Source organism: Coptis chinensis, chromosome 1, assembly GCF_015680905.1.
Source record: "Coptis chinensis isolate HL-2020 chromosome 1, ASM1568090v1, whole genome shotgun sequence".
NCBI lineage: Eukaryota > Viridiplantae > Streptophyta > Magnoliopsida > Ranunculales > Ranunculaceae > Coptis > Coptis chinensis.
In genome coordinates this window covers 52,244,789-52,261,370 of record NC_141456.1, presented here as the reverse complement: position 1 = coordinate 52,261,370, position 16,582 = coordinate 52,244,789, and the positions used below count along the sequence as shown (strand labels likewise).

Below are 16,582 nucleotides of genomic sequence, written 5' to 3'. Positions count from 1 at the left end.
CATTGAATGTTCATACCCAATCAATATTCATACCCAAGGACTGTGAACATTGAATGTTCATACCCAAAGGACTATGAACATTGAATGTTCATACCCAAAGACTATGAACGTTCAATGTTCATACTAAATATACCAGGTCGTTTCGTCTGGGCCGGGCCGTTAATTATTTCACATCAGGGGTATACTTGACATTTCATCTACCCGATCCGTTTTTTATTTCACGTCAAGAGTACTTGAACTTTCATCTACCCAGTCCTTGAGAGTTACAGAAATGAAAAGGTGTCCTTGAGAGTTACTTTTTCGGCATTTTTGTCCTTGAGAGTCACTCCCTGATTTAAATAATCAGGGATTTCTATTATTATTTTAAAATAAAAAAACTTATATACCACGGTTCTCGAAGAACTGTGGCAAATATGGTGACTTTATACCAAGGTTTCTCAAGAAATCAGTACTTCGTAATATTCAGATACCATGGTTTTTAAAAACTTATTACCACGATTCTAGGATAAACCGTGGTTAATAGGTACAAGTTTATACCACGGTTTAGAAACGGTGGCAAAAGGCATTTTACCACTCTAAAAAACAGTGGTATATGACCATTTTCTGTAGTAGTATGTCATGCTTGATGGAGTAGAGAAAGTCGTGACTTATAGCAGGGAATCTTAATAGCCTATGAATCAGCATGGTGAGAAGTCCAAAAATAAGTAGGGATGTTGCGTGAAGCAACGAGAAGGTCCCACCGCAAGGGAATCAAATATGTTTTCCACGCCTGATGATAAAGTGGAAGAAAGTCTGTCGCGATGGATGGAAGAGAATGGAAGAAGATAAGGCCTTCCTACAAACAAATTTATAACAGTAGTTTAAAATTTGTCTTGAAACGATGGTTTATTGATAACAACAAGAATTATTACAATCTAATGGGCATACTATCTTTAACCACTGCGTAACAAGAGAAAACATAAAAAAGCAAAAGAGGTTGATTAAGAGATAAATAAACACCTAATTTTTACAGGGGAACAACATCTAGGGCTTTTTTTAATGGCGAGGATGGCTAATTGGAAGCATATCATTTACAAGACGGTTGAGTTGATCAATTTGCTGGATGAGCTGCTGCTGAATTTCACCTTGGTGTGTGGAAAAATTGCTTTAGTTCTTCATTATGATAGCGTGATTTTCCAAAAACTATGAGTGGTTTTGCAAGAATTCTTCTTGTGCCACTTCATGCATTGCCTGACCTTCCTGTAATTCCAATACACGTGTAAATAAGATTTCTTAACTGGCGTGCAATGCTCGCAGGCCTTGGTAAAGAAATTGAATGCCTTCCATAGGATTAAAGATGTTATACATGGCATTTTCGTCAAAGAAATGTTCAGAGGATGGGTTGTGGTCTTCTTGTTCCTCTGTCAGGTTCATTGGAGTATCTAGAGTCCAAAAACCAGTGATGCACTCTGCATGAATCGGAGTAAGGCGAGCTACTTGAAGAGGTATTTCTGGATAAACAGCTTGATAACCCCAATGCAACATAATTCGCGTGACTAGGGTAGGCAAAGGGGCTAACTGTTTTTTGGTCCTGGTGATCGAGTTATAGAGAAATTGGATTATGAAAAAGTCATCCCTTTGAGTCTGCATCACCCAGAGTATGTGGAGAAGAGGTATGGTCACTTCAAATGTTTTTGATGTTCCAGCCACATTGTGTCCTAACCAGTGGAGAACGGTTCATTGATTATGTTGCAAAAAGTGTTGAAGAACAACATGGTTTCTATTTCCGGCGAGTTTGCCATGAGATACAGTGGCCTGCATTAGTTGCTTGATGGTATAAAATTATGACTCCTGAATATGCACCTCAGGGTTCGTCATTGGAATTTGAAAAATTTCGGAGATGATTTATGGAGTCAATTCAAAACGTTGTCCAGGGGCATGGAAATAGAATTTACCATGGTCAAGTTGGCTAAATTGGTAGAACATCATAACCAATTCTTTGGAATAGGTAGCTGCCGAATGATATAGAAGAGGCATCTATCTTTGACATACAATTTCACTATGAAAATATGGGGAAAACAAGCCTTCATGAAAACTCGGGCACGATTTGTCTTTGTTGAGCCATTTCAAATTATAAGTGAGGGAAAATTAGTGAAAAATGAGTGAAATGAAGATGGCTGAAAGAAAGAGATTTATAGCCAATATATGAACATTTACGGATCAGGAAGGCAAGTGCAGTTAGATCCGGAATAAATATATGGGGAAAAACACATATAGAACTAACATATGCTCTTGACATATCACATTTATGTGGCAGGACGTAGCGAGTATGGATATCCAAGGTGGGTCTTTTAACATCAGATTCTCAAGACGATTAAGAGGTGTTCACAAATATTAGATAATACGGAGGAAGGTTTCACATGGCAGTTAGACCAACACTTATTTTCTATCTTGAGTTGTCAAATAGGGCATTTAAAGTTACGTCCCTAAGACTGTTATTGAGGCATGCAAAGAGATAGAACGTATAGAAGAAGGGGCCACATGGTAGTTAGACCTACACGTAAATTTTGAATTGATGTAGCAAATCTCAATAATAGAAGCTAGTTAGAGCTTACAGAGTTGCGTATGCGACATTGCTTAAGCGTACCTACGTAGCGTGCATGATTTGATTTGAACACAATGATTCGAGCTTGATTTATTTTTGTGAGTTTTTTATTTTTTTTATTTTTGATGGGTTTTCTATTTTTTTCTTTCTGTTTATGATTGAAAAGAAAATACAATTAATACACACAAATATAACATAGTGAATTTCTCCATTTATTTAACACAGTACGCTAATGTACAAAAACATTAAGCAAAGTAAAGATGTACGTTATATAGATCTAGATATTCTGGATGACTAGATGCATAACCAATAGTATAACAACGATAAACACTGTCAGTATGAAGACCTTGAATGCATCATCACGTTGTTGCTTTTCAAAATTTTCAATAAGATCCATTATGCAAGAAAAGAGTAGAGTGTAGAAGAAGTAATTTGTGGAGAGGTAGAGAATAAGATGAGTGAAGTAGTGTGAGGGGGGTTGATATTTATAGGGAAAAACTTGACCGTTAGGGGGAAAACGTGCAGGATAGAGCTGTTGGGCCTAGTGGTGGATCAGACTGTTGGCATAGCCGTTGGGCATAATTATGGATCAGTCTGTTGGACTTGATCATTAGGCCCAATCCTTAATGCCTGTCATGTCGTGGATTTCTCAAAATGCTTAAAACGCAGATTCCCGATTCATTTCAACTCCAAATTTGACAAATGAGCTACCAAAATGATCAGCATGAAAAATGACATCCAATGGCATATGACATGCTCAATTTCAAATTTTTTTATTTTATTTTATTTTTTTATTTATTTTTAAAAAAATTTAAATTATTATTATTCATATATATATAAATGTATAAGGGAAAATTAATGTGTTAGCAACACTAGGCGGCCAGAAGACTCTCCACATAAAATCTAGGCAACTGTCATGTCAACTCTGGAGCTAACCCAATCTAGCTAGACTGTGGCTTAACCTTTATGTTTTGGGGGCCTAGGGTGCAGGATGGTACCATCCTTGACTGTGCAAGGGGTGCAACAGTCTAATAATATTACCCTTATTACATATGGTATAGCCTCAAACCGCCCCGAAACGAAATCAAATAGCGTGCAGCTAGGGGTTGGCCTGGTTAAATCCATGACCAATGTCTCGAGTAGGCAACATCCAATGTTGAACACAAATCTCATTGTGCACAGTGCTAGTGCAAAGGGAAAATGGAAAAGACATGAGTATATACATGTTGAGTCTTTTAACGTCAAATCCTCAAGACAATTTTAAGTCTTTTAACGTTAGATCCTCAAGACGAGTCCCATCCTGTGGGAGCAACGATGCGGCGGCGAAGTTTGTCCTGCTCAACTGGTGTTAGACATGTGTATACCTTATACCGACAAGTATCGGCTAGTGATTGAAGACCTGGACAGAAAGGTGTTTGACAACACATACATCACCCTATCCTTCGTGCACGTTGTTTACGAGCAAAAGTACTATGACCATTTTCGTGATGAGTGAGATTTATACCAAATGATTAACTGAATTTCTCTAGGAAGAGATTAGAAAAAGGAAGAGAAGGAAGGAGGAGAAATTTTAGGTACCCATCGTGTACCTGAATGAACCTTTGCTCGATTATTAGAAGACATTTATACTCAGTTCTGAAATAGAGTTGTTGTGGACTATAGTTCCGGCGCTTGCAATCACACACTCAAAATAATATGAGAGAAGAAAAGAGAAGACGGCCCGACTACCAAAATGGTGTACTCCCACTGTTTTTACACACATGCAAGGAAGTACACTAGTGAAACTATTAGTCTCTATAGACTGGATCATGTAGAAGTGTCTTTTCGACATTTGGAGAGCGTAACTTGTGGTAATGTTTTAGGTGTTGCCCATTTACTTGAAATTTGTTGTTATCGTTTAGATTTTTCAAAGTGATTGCCCCATAAGGGGTGATAACAGACACAATGAAAGGACCAGACCATCGTGTTTTCAATTTGTCTGGAAAAATTGTGTAATCTTGAGTTATAAAGAAAATTTTTTTGATCAATTTTGAAATCCTTCCTCAAAATATGCTTGACGTGCATTCTTTTCATATTGGCTTTATAGGATTTCGAGAGATCATATGCATCCCTCCGAATTTCCTTAACCTTATTTATTTGTAATTTTTGCTTCTCACCTACTACATTGATATTATAATTGAGGCTTCTAATGGCCCATAGAGCACGATGCTCAATTTCAACCGGCATATGACAAGGTTTTCCAAAAACGAGACGGTAAGGAGGCATCCCTATAGGTGTCTTAAAGGCCGTTCTATATGCCCACAAGGCATCAGATAATTGGAGAGACCATTCCTTCCTAGATGGATTAACTGCTTTCTCTATAACGTACTTGATCTCTCTATTTTAGACTTCCACTTGGCCACTGGTCTGAGGATGATACGGAGTTGTCACCTTGTGGGTTACTCCATATTTCTTTAATAGCAACTCAAAAATTTTATTACAAAAATATTTTCCCCCATCACTAATGATAGCTCTGGGGACACCAAAACGAGAGAAAATATTTTATTTGACAAAAATGACGGCGGTCTTATGATCATTAGCCCGACATGCTATTGCCTCAATCCATTTTGACACGTAGCCAATAGCTACCAGAATGTAGAGAAAGCCATAAGAATTTGGGAAGGGGCCTATGAAGTTGATGCCCCATACATAAAAAATTTCCACAATTAGAATTGGATTTAAGGGCATCATATTGCGTTGAGTAATGCGACCGAGCTGCTGGCAGCGGGTGCATGCTTTGCAGTGCTCATGTGCATCTCTAAACAATGTTAGCCAGTAAAAACCACATTGCAGAACCTTGGCTGTAGTTTTCTTGCCACTAAAATGACCACCACAGGATTGTTCATAGCAAAAGGATAACTCGTCATTGTGTTCCCTGTCGGGAATGCAACGGCTTATGAGTTGGTTTGAACAATACTTGAATAGGTATGGCTCATCCCAGAAATAATATTTCACAATGGAGGTGAACTTTTTACGGTCATAACGAGACCAAGAGGAAGGGACTTTCTCAATGACAAGGTAATTCACTGTATCAATGTACCAAGGTGAAGAAAAAACTGAGTACAAGTGTTCATCGGGGAAAGAATCACAAATAGGGTCAGATTCACTATCAGTATCACTTATGAGCCTTGATAAATGGTCGGCAACAACATTCTTGCAACCTTTTTTATCTCTGATCTTGAGAGTAAATTCTTGCAAGAGAAAGATCCATTGGATCAATCTTTATTTTTCATCTTTTTTCGGTAGTAGGTACCGAAGTACTGCATGGTCAGTGTAGACTATTGTTGAAGAACCAACTAGGTATGGACAAAACTTATCCAAGGCATAGACAACAGCGAGGAACTCCTTCTCAGTGGTGGTATAGTTATGTTGAGCTTTATTAAGAGTTTTACTAGCGTAGTAAATGACAATGAGTTTGTTGTCTCTGTGTTGACCTAGGATAACTCCAATAGCATAGTTGCTAACATCACACATAAGTTCAAATGGTTTAGACCAATAAGGTTGTTGAATTATAGGAGTTGTAGTCAGAGCGGTTTTCAAAGACTCAAAAGCTTGTTTGCAATTGAAATTGAAGTCGAAGATAACCAGGAGATTTGTTAAAGGTCAAGCAACCTTGGAGAAATCTTGAATGAATCTCCAATAGAACCCGGCGTGGCCTAAAAAGGCACGTATGTCTTGAACCGTTCGTGGTATAGGAAGAGATGTAATCTTTTAATCTTTGTTTTATCAACCTCTATTCCATCCTTGGAAACAATATGTCCTAGAATGATTACTTTGGTTACCATAAAATGGCATTTTTCCCAGTTAAGGACTAGAGTTTTCTCTTCACAACGCGCAAAAACCTGGGAAAGATTTGGTAAGTATATATCGAATGAGTTACCATAGATAGAGAAATTGTCCATAAAAACTTCCATAAAACGTTCAACCATATTATTGAAAATGTGAAGCATACATCGTTGGAATGTACCAGGGGCATTACAAAGGTCGAAAGACATTCATTTGTATGCAAAGGTGCCAAAGGGACAAGTAAGGGCATTACAAAGGCCGAAAGACATTCATTTATATGCAAAGGTGCAAAGGTGCCAAAGACATTCATTTATATGTAATGTCTTTCGGCATTACAAGGGCCGAAAGACATTCATTCATTTTTTTTCTTGATTAGAAGGATCAATTACAATTTGAAAATAGCCTGAATATCCATCAAGAAAATAGTAATATACATGACCCGCTAAACGTTCAAGCATCTGGTCAACGAAGGGAAAAGGGAAGTGATCCTTACGTGTCACCGTATTAAGTTTGCGATAATCAATGCAAATTCTCCATTTCACTGGGATACGAATGGAGATGCATTCATCTCTATCATTTTGCATAACTATAATGCCAGATTTCTTGGGGACAATGTGGATTGGACTTACCCAAACACTATTAGAGATAGGGTATATAATACCTGCATCGAGTAACCTTAAAACTTCCTCCCACACCACATCCTTCATTATGGGGTTTAGACGGTGTTGTGATTCACGCGACATCTTTGTTCCTTCTTCAAGATGTATGTGATGGGTGCACACACTAGGGTCAATACCCTTGATGTCATCTAAAGACCATCCAAGCGCAGAACGGTGTTATTAAATGAGATGAATTAAACGTGATTCTTGATTGGTAGTCAATTTGGATGAAATGATAATTGGCTGACTACCATCTGGATCAAGATGTTTGTATTTTAAATCCAAAGGAAGGGGCTTTAAATCCAGAGTGGGAAGAGTGGGAATCAAGGATTCATGATGAAAGTCGTTTTCAACCGAGAAGATGGACTTATGTTCTTCAAAATTACCAGACAATGCTATACTAGGGTCAAATAGTGGCACTGACTATAATAAAGTGGTGACGTTCTTAGTGTATGAATCAATATCAAATTCGGAAACATCAAAAGAAAGAAATTGGTGTACTTCATTGTCAGGAGAAAAGTTTGTTAAATACTCTTGCACGAGAGTGTTAACCATGTTAATCTCACCATCAATGTTAGCATCTAGAATTTGTTTCATTAGCTTGAAAACATTGACCTCGATAGAAATTTTTTGAAGGACATGGTCATGGAACCATCTCAACAGTTTATGAGGGCATTTGCAGTCGTAAGAAAAGGTCACCCTATGATAATAGGAATGGAGTCACAGGCAACCTCTGTATCCGGAATGACAAAATCAACTGGATAGAAAAAGTATTGGACCTTTATAAGGACATTTTCCACAATGCCTTTGGGATACTTGATAGAGCGATTTGCTAACTGCAGAGTTTTGTTGGTAAGTTTGAGCTCATGCAGACCTAGCTCTTTGAACAAGTAATATGGAAGCAAGTTGACACTTGCTCCTAAGTTTAGTAATGCAGTAGCAGTATATTTGTCGCCCAATGTCCATGGAACGGTGGGTCTACCAGGGTCTTTGTATTTAATAATACCATTAGATTCAGTTATGGAAGGGAACTGTTTAGTGATGAATGCTTGTTGAGGAACATTTGTTCTCCTTTTTGTGGTGCACATATCTTTCAGAAACTTTGCATGTTCTGGCAATTGTTTGAGGGCATCGAGAAATGGTAAGTTGATGGTCAAATTCTTAAAATTTTCTCGAATCTCATGAAAATTTTCATTAGATTTGTTCTTTGCCAAACATGCAGGAAACGGTGCCTTTGGTCAAAATTTGGTGTACAGATCGGCTTGCTCGTTTCTCAATATTGGAGATGGTGTCTTGTTCGGAATTAGCACTTCAAATGTAGGTTCAACATCAGAAGTAGGGACTTTGGGAGTATCAGCTATGTTTAGGCGATCATCTGGCATATGTATTTGATTGTCTATGGTTTTTCCAGATCAAAGAGTAGTGATCGCATTCACCCCCCCCCTGGTTTGGATTACATGTACTTAGTGCATTGTTGAGTTCAAAGGCAGTGTTTGCTGGCTTATGGTTTAGAACTGCTTGTCCAGGAAACACGCCTTTCTGACTCTTTTCCTGTGCTAAAAGTTGGAGCGATTGTTGGATAGACGTCAGTATTTGAGATTGTTGGTTCATGTAAGCCAGGAAAGTCTCATTCGTCTTATCAGTAGAAAGTTGTACAGGTGGGGCAACTGGAACTAGTTCACGGTTATTGTTGATGGGTTGAGGATGATAGCCGTAACTTGGATTAGATGGAAGAAGGCTGCGGTTGTTTAGGTAGGTAGGATTTGAATTGCTTTGAAACTAATTTTGGCCTTGTTCATACTGCTAATTATTTCCTTGATGGTATGGAGTATAGTTGGTGGATGGTCTAACATGTGGATTGGCAAAACCTGGTGGAGCCATCTATTGGGTATTTGGACGCCAAGGAAATTCGGATTATGTCTCCAAGGTGCATTAGATAGGGATGTTGAATGCACAAGCCTCTTCCGATGGTTGGGACGAGGACTCAATTAACAAGGGACAATAAGCATCAGGATGGTCATGGCTTAGACAAAGAAGACATGGTAAGGTGTTAACGTTTATGACTTGTTTTGGTTTTGATTGTTCACTTGAACTGCGAGGGCATCTACTTTTTTAGTCAGGGATTCTATTAGGTTTTTTAATTTAGGATCGTGTTTTACCTTAAAGACAGATGTAGCTTTTGTAATAGTGTCCTTAGATGATCTAGAAGAATCAGTGTTACCCCAATGGGTACCTCTCGTTGCTTGTTTTTCAAGAAAGGTGTATGCCTCAGTAGTTCCTTTGTCCATGAAGCAACCGCCGTTCATTATATCAAGTGTTTTTTTTTATGATCAGAAAGTCCGTTAAAGAAATAACGAACAATGACAGCAGTGTTGAGCTGATGATGGGGACATTCTAAAAGAAGATCGGTAAAATCACTCCATGCTTCCGTAAATTATTCATGAGGATGTTGACGAAAGAATTGGATCTTCTGAAACATTTCAGTAGTTTCCTTTTGAGTGTAAAATTTGACCATGAAAGATTGCACAAGTTTGTTCCATGTTTCGATTGATTGTGGTTGTTGACCTGCTAGCTAAACTGAAGTTTTATTCGCTAAGGTGAAAGGAAACAACCTTAGCAAGACTTGTTCGTTAGAGATGGATGGATGTTGAAATGTGGTGGCGACTTGCTGAATCCTACGAAGGTGATTATACAGTTTCTCATGGTCTAAACCATGATAAACATGTAACAATCCAAAAATGTTGGGTGGGATTCAAATATCACCCACAATATCCTCGAGTTTGATGCAAGAAGAAGGTCATTCCTGTAAGGCAGTATAGAAGTCCGAAAGGGGCTTCTCAGCTGGTGGAGCTTCGTCGGCCATAACGAATGGGTTTAATGGTGACAAGGGATTTTTATGACTTTTATTATCAGATGAAGAACTTTGTTGAGGTGAGAACTTACGTAATTGCCTATTGTATTTTCTCCTACGATAAGTATGTTCAAATTCCATATTATGGCCAGACCTCAATCTCATGCAAGTACAAGTTTGAAATCTGAGGCATAAAAGAAACTTATTTTTACATGAATTTTATTATGGCATAGGCTTGAGTTGCTGCTAATGTAGTAGTGAAGCTAGGAATATGTGTGCATAAACCAACAGCCAGGTCACATGAAAGATATGAGGGAGGTTTTCCGTGCAAGCACGGTCCTAATTAAGGAACCTCAATCTTTCAAGTTTTCTAGACACTGTTGGAAAATGTTTATGATTTATGATTTATGATTTTTTAAAATTTAAATTATTTATTTATTTTTTTTACAAATTATGCATAGGATAAGGGCACAATATATATATATATATATATATATATATATATATTATTTTGGGAATTTATTTACAATTTATGCAAACAATAAAAACATAAGACATGCAAAGATTGTTCTAATTAATATTTTTTATGTTTTTATTATTATTTGTTTTTTTTTTGTTTTTTTTTTGTTTTTTTTTTTAAATTTTTATTTAGGCACGAAATATATAGGCGTGGAAACACAGAGCATGCAATATATCATCCAATGATAAAAACAGGATCAACCAAATATGCTATAGATACTGATATATGTAAAAATAATAGTTTACCTACGAAATGAACGATGAAACTCAAAACGTAAGTAAACGAAAACTATCTTACGTGTCTATATTTATCAAAGTTTCTACTCTCAATTCTATCAAAATAGAGTGGAGTAACAAATTCGTTCCACTCCTAGTTCTCTAGCATGGAATGTTTCCTAGTCTAATTAATCGGTCTTAAGTCTAATGAGAGCTTTACGAAAGGTGTTGTACTACGATACAATATGAAATTGATTATGTTGAATTTAAACTACGAATGCTATGGAAATATGATTGTTTTTGCATCTAGATAAAAGATTAGAGGGGAATTGAATCTACCTCGAATCCAACTTAATAACCTAGCATAGATTCTTGTATCTCGATTCTTACATTCTTACGGCAAGAATTTCGAGTTCTAATCCCTAGTGTTCATGGCATTTCTACCAAATACTAACTAGCATGTGAGGTCGTCCACCCATTCTCATGGCGAATCACGACCTTCTAGAGTGGAATAGATTCTACAATGCTTCTACACTATACCACTAAGTTTTCATCAAAGCTTCATCAACCCCTCTAATGGAGGTTTTAGCCTTGAGTCATCAACCCATCATTTCCCATTGAATTATAACTACACATCATATTAAAATTCTAACTTAACTAATTTAACTAACAATGCTTCAATCTACTTAAACTACGAAATGATAATCAACAAGAATTAAAACTAGATCTATAAATTGACATAACAAAAATCGAAATTGACAAAAATAACTATTTTATTTATCTAATCAATCAAGAACAATGATTCAAAGACTTAATCTAAAACAAGAATTGGAAATGGAACTTAAACTTAATTACTCTACTGAAAACTAGATCTAGAGTTCTATATAGTTTTAGGTCTAACTAGCTACCATTAACAAAGAGCTAAGCTTTTGTTTTTATACTTTCAGATCCAAAAATCGTGCATGGGCTTGGAGCCATGTTTTGGGCCAGAGAATCAGGCCCAAAACCCAATTTCTTTAGTCCAAAATGGGCTATTCAGCTGCAGTTGGCTTCGACAGATGTTTCGTCTACTTTTGCTCCTCTGATTGGGCCAAAGCTTGGACCATTAGAAAGCTCTTTCCGAGCCGGTCGTTTTGACATAAGGTAGGCCCAATTCCAAGGTCTGAGTCCAAAGATATGGTCTTCGGAAGTTCTGCTGACTTTGTGTGCTGTTTCTGCCCGCGTTGAGTTTGACTTTTCAGCTTTGACCGGGCATTAGAAAGGCATTGTCTTCTTGAATCTTGGCCTTTAATCACAGAACTCCTTAACAACCAACCATTGCTCCTTTATCTAGCTAAAGTGGCACATTTCTGCACATAATGGACTTTAAAGCCTGAAATGCATAAAACACGTAATCAGTATTAACTCTTACTTATTATTCACATAATTGGTCTAAAAGTATGATTATTAAGGGGTTAAAACTACAGTTTTGGGCTCTTATCAGATACTACACACTAATCATGCGATTAACAGATTCCTATCATGCATCACTACCTAAATTAATCATGTGATATAATCGATCCACTAAACATGCAACGTATGATATACCTAATATTATGCTATACTAGACTACACGTACATGTATCATATAAAAATTGGATTTCGTCATTACTCATTGAGATTGCGAATGTCATATAGAGAGCAGCTTTATCCCGGAAGGTTTAGAAACAACTTACCCAACTCAAATTTTAACCCTCGTTGGAATGTTCTCCTCTTTCTTGACAAAATCCACTTTTTATACAACATTCCACTCATATGTATGGATAAACGTAAACATGAAAATCATAATCACTTAAACGTATATATACATTAACCTGCATACACACACCATTTACACATATATCTATCCTAACATGCAAATAATAATCCATTAGATATTATGCACTACATACTAGATAAACACAGGTGAATCATGCAAAATTATATTAAAAATTAGAACCTGTGAGCGTCCCGCAACTCCGCCTTAGAATCAAACCCGTCGTTTCACCCACATGAACGTGTCGAACTCCTGAAAGTACTGGAAGAATACAATACAGCTGCAAAGAACTCAGAACAGTACTGGAATGTTACAAAACAGGAGGTTCTATCATTGAAATTTGATTGCAATCCGGCACAAATAGCTAGCGCACGCGAATGAAAGAGAGGTGCACGCGAGTTATATGACTCGCGAGGGTGACTCTTTGGCTAGCGCATGTGATCCAAACAACTGATAAGCTTCTGAAATTTTCACAGTTGTCTTAAATATTGGTGTAGATTCTGTTCCAGGTCTGAGCTTTTTTTTCCCCAAATAAGCTGGGGTTAGGACGACCCCCACCTATATTAATTTAACTTTTCCTTACATACATAGTTCCACTCTTATCCTTGTTCACAATGTTCTGTACAACAAAATCTAGAGGATGTGCAAAGTGGACAGTAGAAAATTCAACATTTCCAACATTTCTATGTAAACTAGCAAAATAATCAACTACCCTATTCACTTCTCGAAAAACATGTGAAAAAGATATGAAACTGAAGCCTTCTTTCTTTCTGTCAATAGCAGCCACTACATCTCGACAATACCATAGAGGTTTCTCAATTTTGTTGATCGCATTGATGGCTCTTAATTAATCAGATTCTACTTCTACCTCTAAGTAGCCTTCTATCAGACATCGACCAAGACAGACCTCTATAGCTTTCAGTTCTTGGAATATAACTGACGCCATACCTCCACTTCCACTAAATGCAGCCATAACCCTGCCTTCATTATTTCTTATCACTCCTCCATGACCTGGCCCATAATTATCTAAAGCACCATCTATGTTTTCTTTCATTCTCATACCTATCGGAGGAATCCATGAGCAGTTTGTGGTCATCTGTTGCTTGAAATCACTGGTAATACCGATTCTGAGAAACAACCCTCTTCCACTTTCACTATCTCCGAGTTCAGGTCTTAGAACTTGTAAATAGTTTCTCAAATCCCATACCATCTTTTAAACACTACCTCAAGAGGTTTTCCAGTGTGTCAGAAGCATCGTGCATTACGTTCTTTCCATATGTTATCCACCGAAGCACATATGAACACCTTATAAATCTCCCCCACCTCTACATTTTTACACTATCAAATTATCGAAAACCATTCTTTATTCGCATTGTGTAGTGGCCCATTATATGACAGAGGACTGGGTCAAAGATGAAGGGGGGGGGGGCAATGTAACCGAGTAGGCTGGGGAGCAGTGGAATGGGGCCACAGAACCCTAAAGGCAGACGTGACCGAGGTACGACTAACAGGAGGCCGTTAGATGAAGAGACAGATGGATGGCCCAGATAGAGGGTGAGGAGGTATAAAAAGAAAAGAAGGAAGACAGGTGAGGGATGCCACTCCAGAGAGAGAAGTAGAGAAAAAGTGAGGAAGGAAAGAAAAGAGAGGAGAGTTGAGAGTTACTGTGAGGTTGTATTTGAGAGCCATTTGTGCTTTATTCCATTGGAGGTTTTTGGTTCTTACATTTGGCATCGTCTATGGGGACTGAGAAGCAAGAAAGAGATGGCACCTAAGAAATAGGTAGGGATCGGGAGACCGAAGAAGGTGGTTGCACATGAACCGATGCCCGAGGTAGTGGTTGGAAGGCTAAGAGAGGAGAATGGCTAATTAAGAAGGTAAATGGAAAGGGAAGAAGAAAAGATGGATAAAGAGGCAAGCGAGGATGCGGAAGATGAAGAGAATAATGAGCCGAATCTCGTGGAAAATCCGATAACCGGTTTGACGGTTGAGCAAGTGCAAGAAATGATAAATAACGATAGGGAAGCTAATCGACAACAGACGAAGAGTCGCGGGGGAGCAGCTAGTCATGTAGTGGCTGGGCTGAGTCGCAACCCATTGGCGGATGGCATTTGGGCTTTGGAAGTCCCAAAGCATTTCAACCAGCCTAGATTCGAAAGGTACGATGGAAAAGGCAATCCAACAGACCACATCCTCCATTTCCAGCAGCAAATGCCACTCTGGCAAGAGTTTAAATATGACTGATTGCGATGTATGATGTTCCCAGCTAGCCTAAAAGGGGGGGCGTCGGATTGGTATTATCGACTACCAGCTGGGAGTATAAGAAGCTTTCAAGAATTGGAATAGGCGTTTATAGATCACTTCATTCATTAGAAAAAGCGGGTGGTGGATATCGCAGCATTATTCAACGTTCGACAAAGATCCACAGAGTCAGTGAGGGAATACCTATGTCGGTTCAAAGCTGAGACATTGAAGGTTGAAAACTTGGATGAAAGGACTGCGGTGATTTCATTTGAAAGGGGGCTGCGGCCAGGGACATGAGTGCACCAGTCGGTGGCGAAGAATGAGATTGCAACATTGCATGAACTGTATCCGCGGGAAGAGAAGTATATCCAATATGAGGATAGTATGCAGAAGGAGTCCAAGAGATCCGGGAAGGCAGTGCTATCCTTGGAGAAAGACAGGGAACCAAGGAAGGCGGATGCGACCGAGAAAGGGGTGGATACCGCGGATACACACCATGGGCTGAAAGAAGCCGAGAAGGGATTAGAAGGGAGAACAGAAAGAGAAAACCATACCGCGAGGTAGAGGTTACACCGATGAATAGATCCTTGAGTGAAATATTACCGCTAATAAAGAACATGTAGGGATATGAAGGGTTGCGGAACACACCCGGAGAATTACCTGGTAAACCTTTCTACGCTTATCATCAGATACACAATCATGAGACCGATGACTACTACACACTAAAGTGGATGGTTCAACGTTTGGTGGAAAAAGGAAGGATGAGAGAGTTTATAAGGGGAGGACAGAACGACGAGGTTATACCGCGACAAGATCGTATCTTAGGAACCATTAACGTAATCTTCAGTGGAAAAGTATTAAGACATAACGCTCATAGAGACAGAGTGCGAAGAACTGCGAGCATCTAGCAGGTTAATGAAGGGACTGATAGATCGCGAGCAAGAGTAGGGAAAGCGGAGGACAGAGATAGGATCGTCTTTAGCAGCACGAATTTGCGGGCATTGGATTCTCTCCATGAAGACGCATTGGTCATCACGGTGGCAATGGGCAATTATATGGTGAAAAGGGTATTGGTGGATTGCGGTAGTGCCGTGGACTTGTTGTTTAAAGGGGTGCTGGAAGAAATGGGGATTAATCATAGACAGTTGAGGCCGCCGCGGACTAACTTGTATGGATTCAATGGGAGCATGACTGAGCCAATATGAGAGCTCTTACTACCAGTAACCACAGGTCCCATGACTGTGTTTGCGTGGTTCATGGTGGTGGACTCGTCTTCCCAGTACAATGCAATTCTAGGGAGGCGGTGGATTCATGAGATGAAGGCCGTCCCGTCAACTTACTATCAAGTGATACGGTTTCCCACTCCCACTGGTATGTATGAAGTTCGGGGAGACCAAGAGACGACCAAGAATAGTCATAAGGGTATAGTTAAACGGTTGATCCGAGGGCCGGACGAGGAAAACTCAAATCCGAGGAAGAGGCAGGCATAGCAATTACAGTGCGCCTCGGTGGAGGAGAAGGGGGACGCGGCAACAGATCCAAAGACGCTGGACGAGATTGAAGTGGTAAATATTGGAGGGAAGAAGGAGAGGTTTACCACGATAGGGTCCAGCTTGACAGATGAATGGAAGAGAGAATTGATTCAGTTCTTGTCAAAAAACCAAGACGTGTTTGCATGGACCATTGAGGAGGTTACGGGGTTGGACCCAGAGTTCGCCTGTCATCGGTTACACATGAGAAAGGAGGCAAAGTCGGTAAGGCAAAAGATGCGGAGCATTAGATCGAAGTATGCAGCAGGCATTCGCGAGGAAGTCGCGCGGTTGAAAGGAGCCAGAATATGAATTGGTTATCCAATGTGGTGGCGGTACCAAAAATGAATGTCAAGGTAT

The 16,582-nt window shown here is 39.0% G+C and overlaps 1 protein-coding gene across 1 annotated transcript in view; it reads right to left on the bottom strand.

Moving 5' to 3' along the window:
- Positions 1 to 13,659, bottom strand: part of LOC147524497 (putative carboxylesterase 18) — a 31,489-nt gene extending 17,830 nt beyond the window's left edge. Inside the window, 2 exon segments of the mRNA XM_086575117.1 lie at positions 12,633 to 12,729; positions 13,357 to 13,659. Of these exon segments, the coding sequence (XP_086431243.1) occupies positions 12,633 to 12,729; positions 13,357 to 13,659 (400 nt within the window).
- Between the last annotated feature and the right edge of the window lie 2,923 nt (positions 13,660 to 16,582).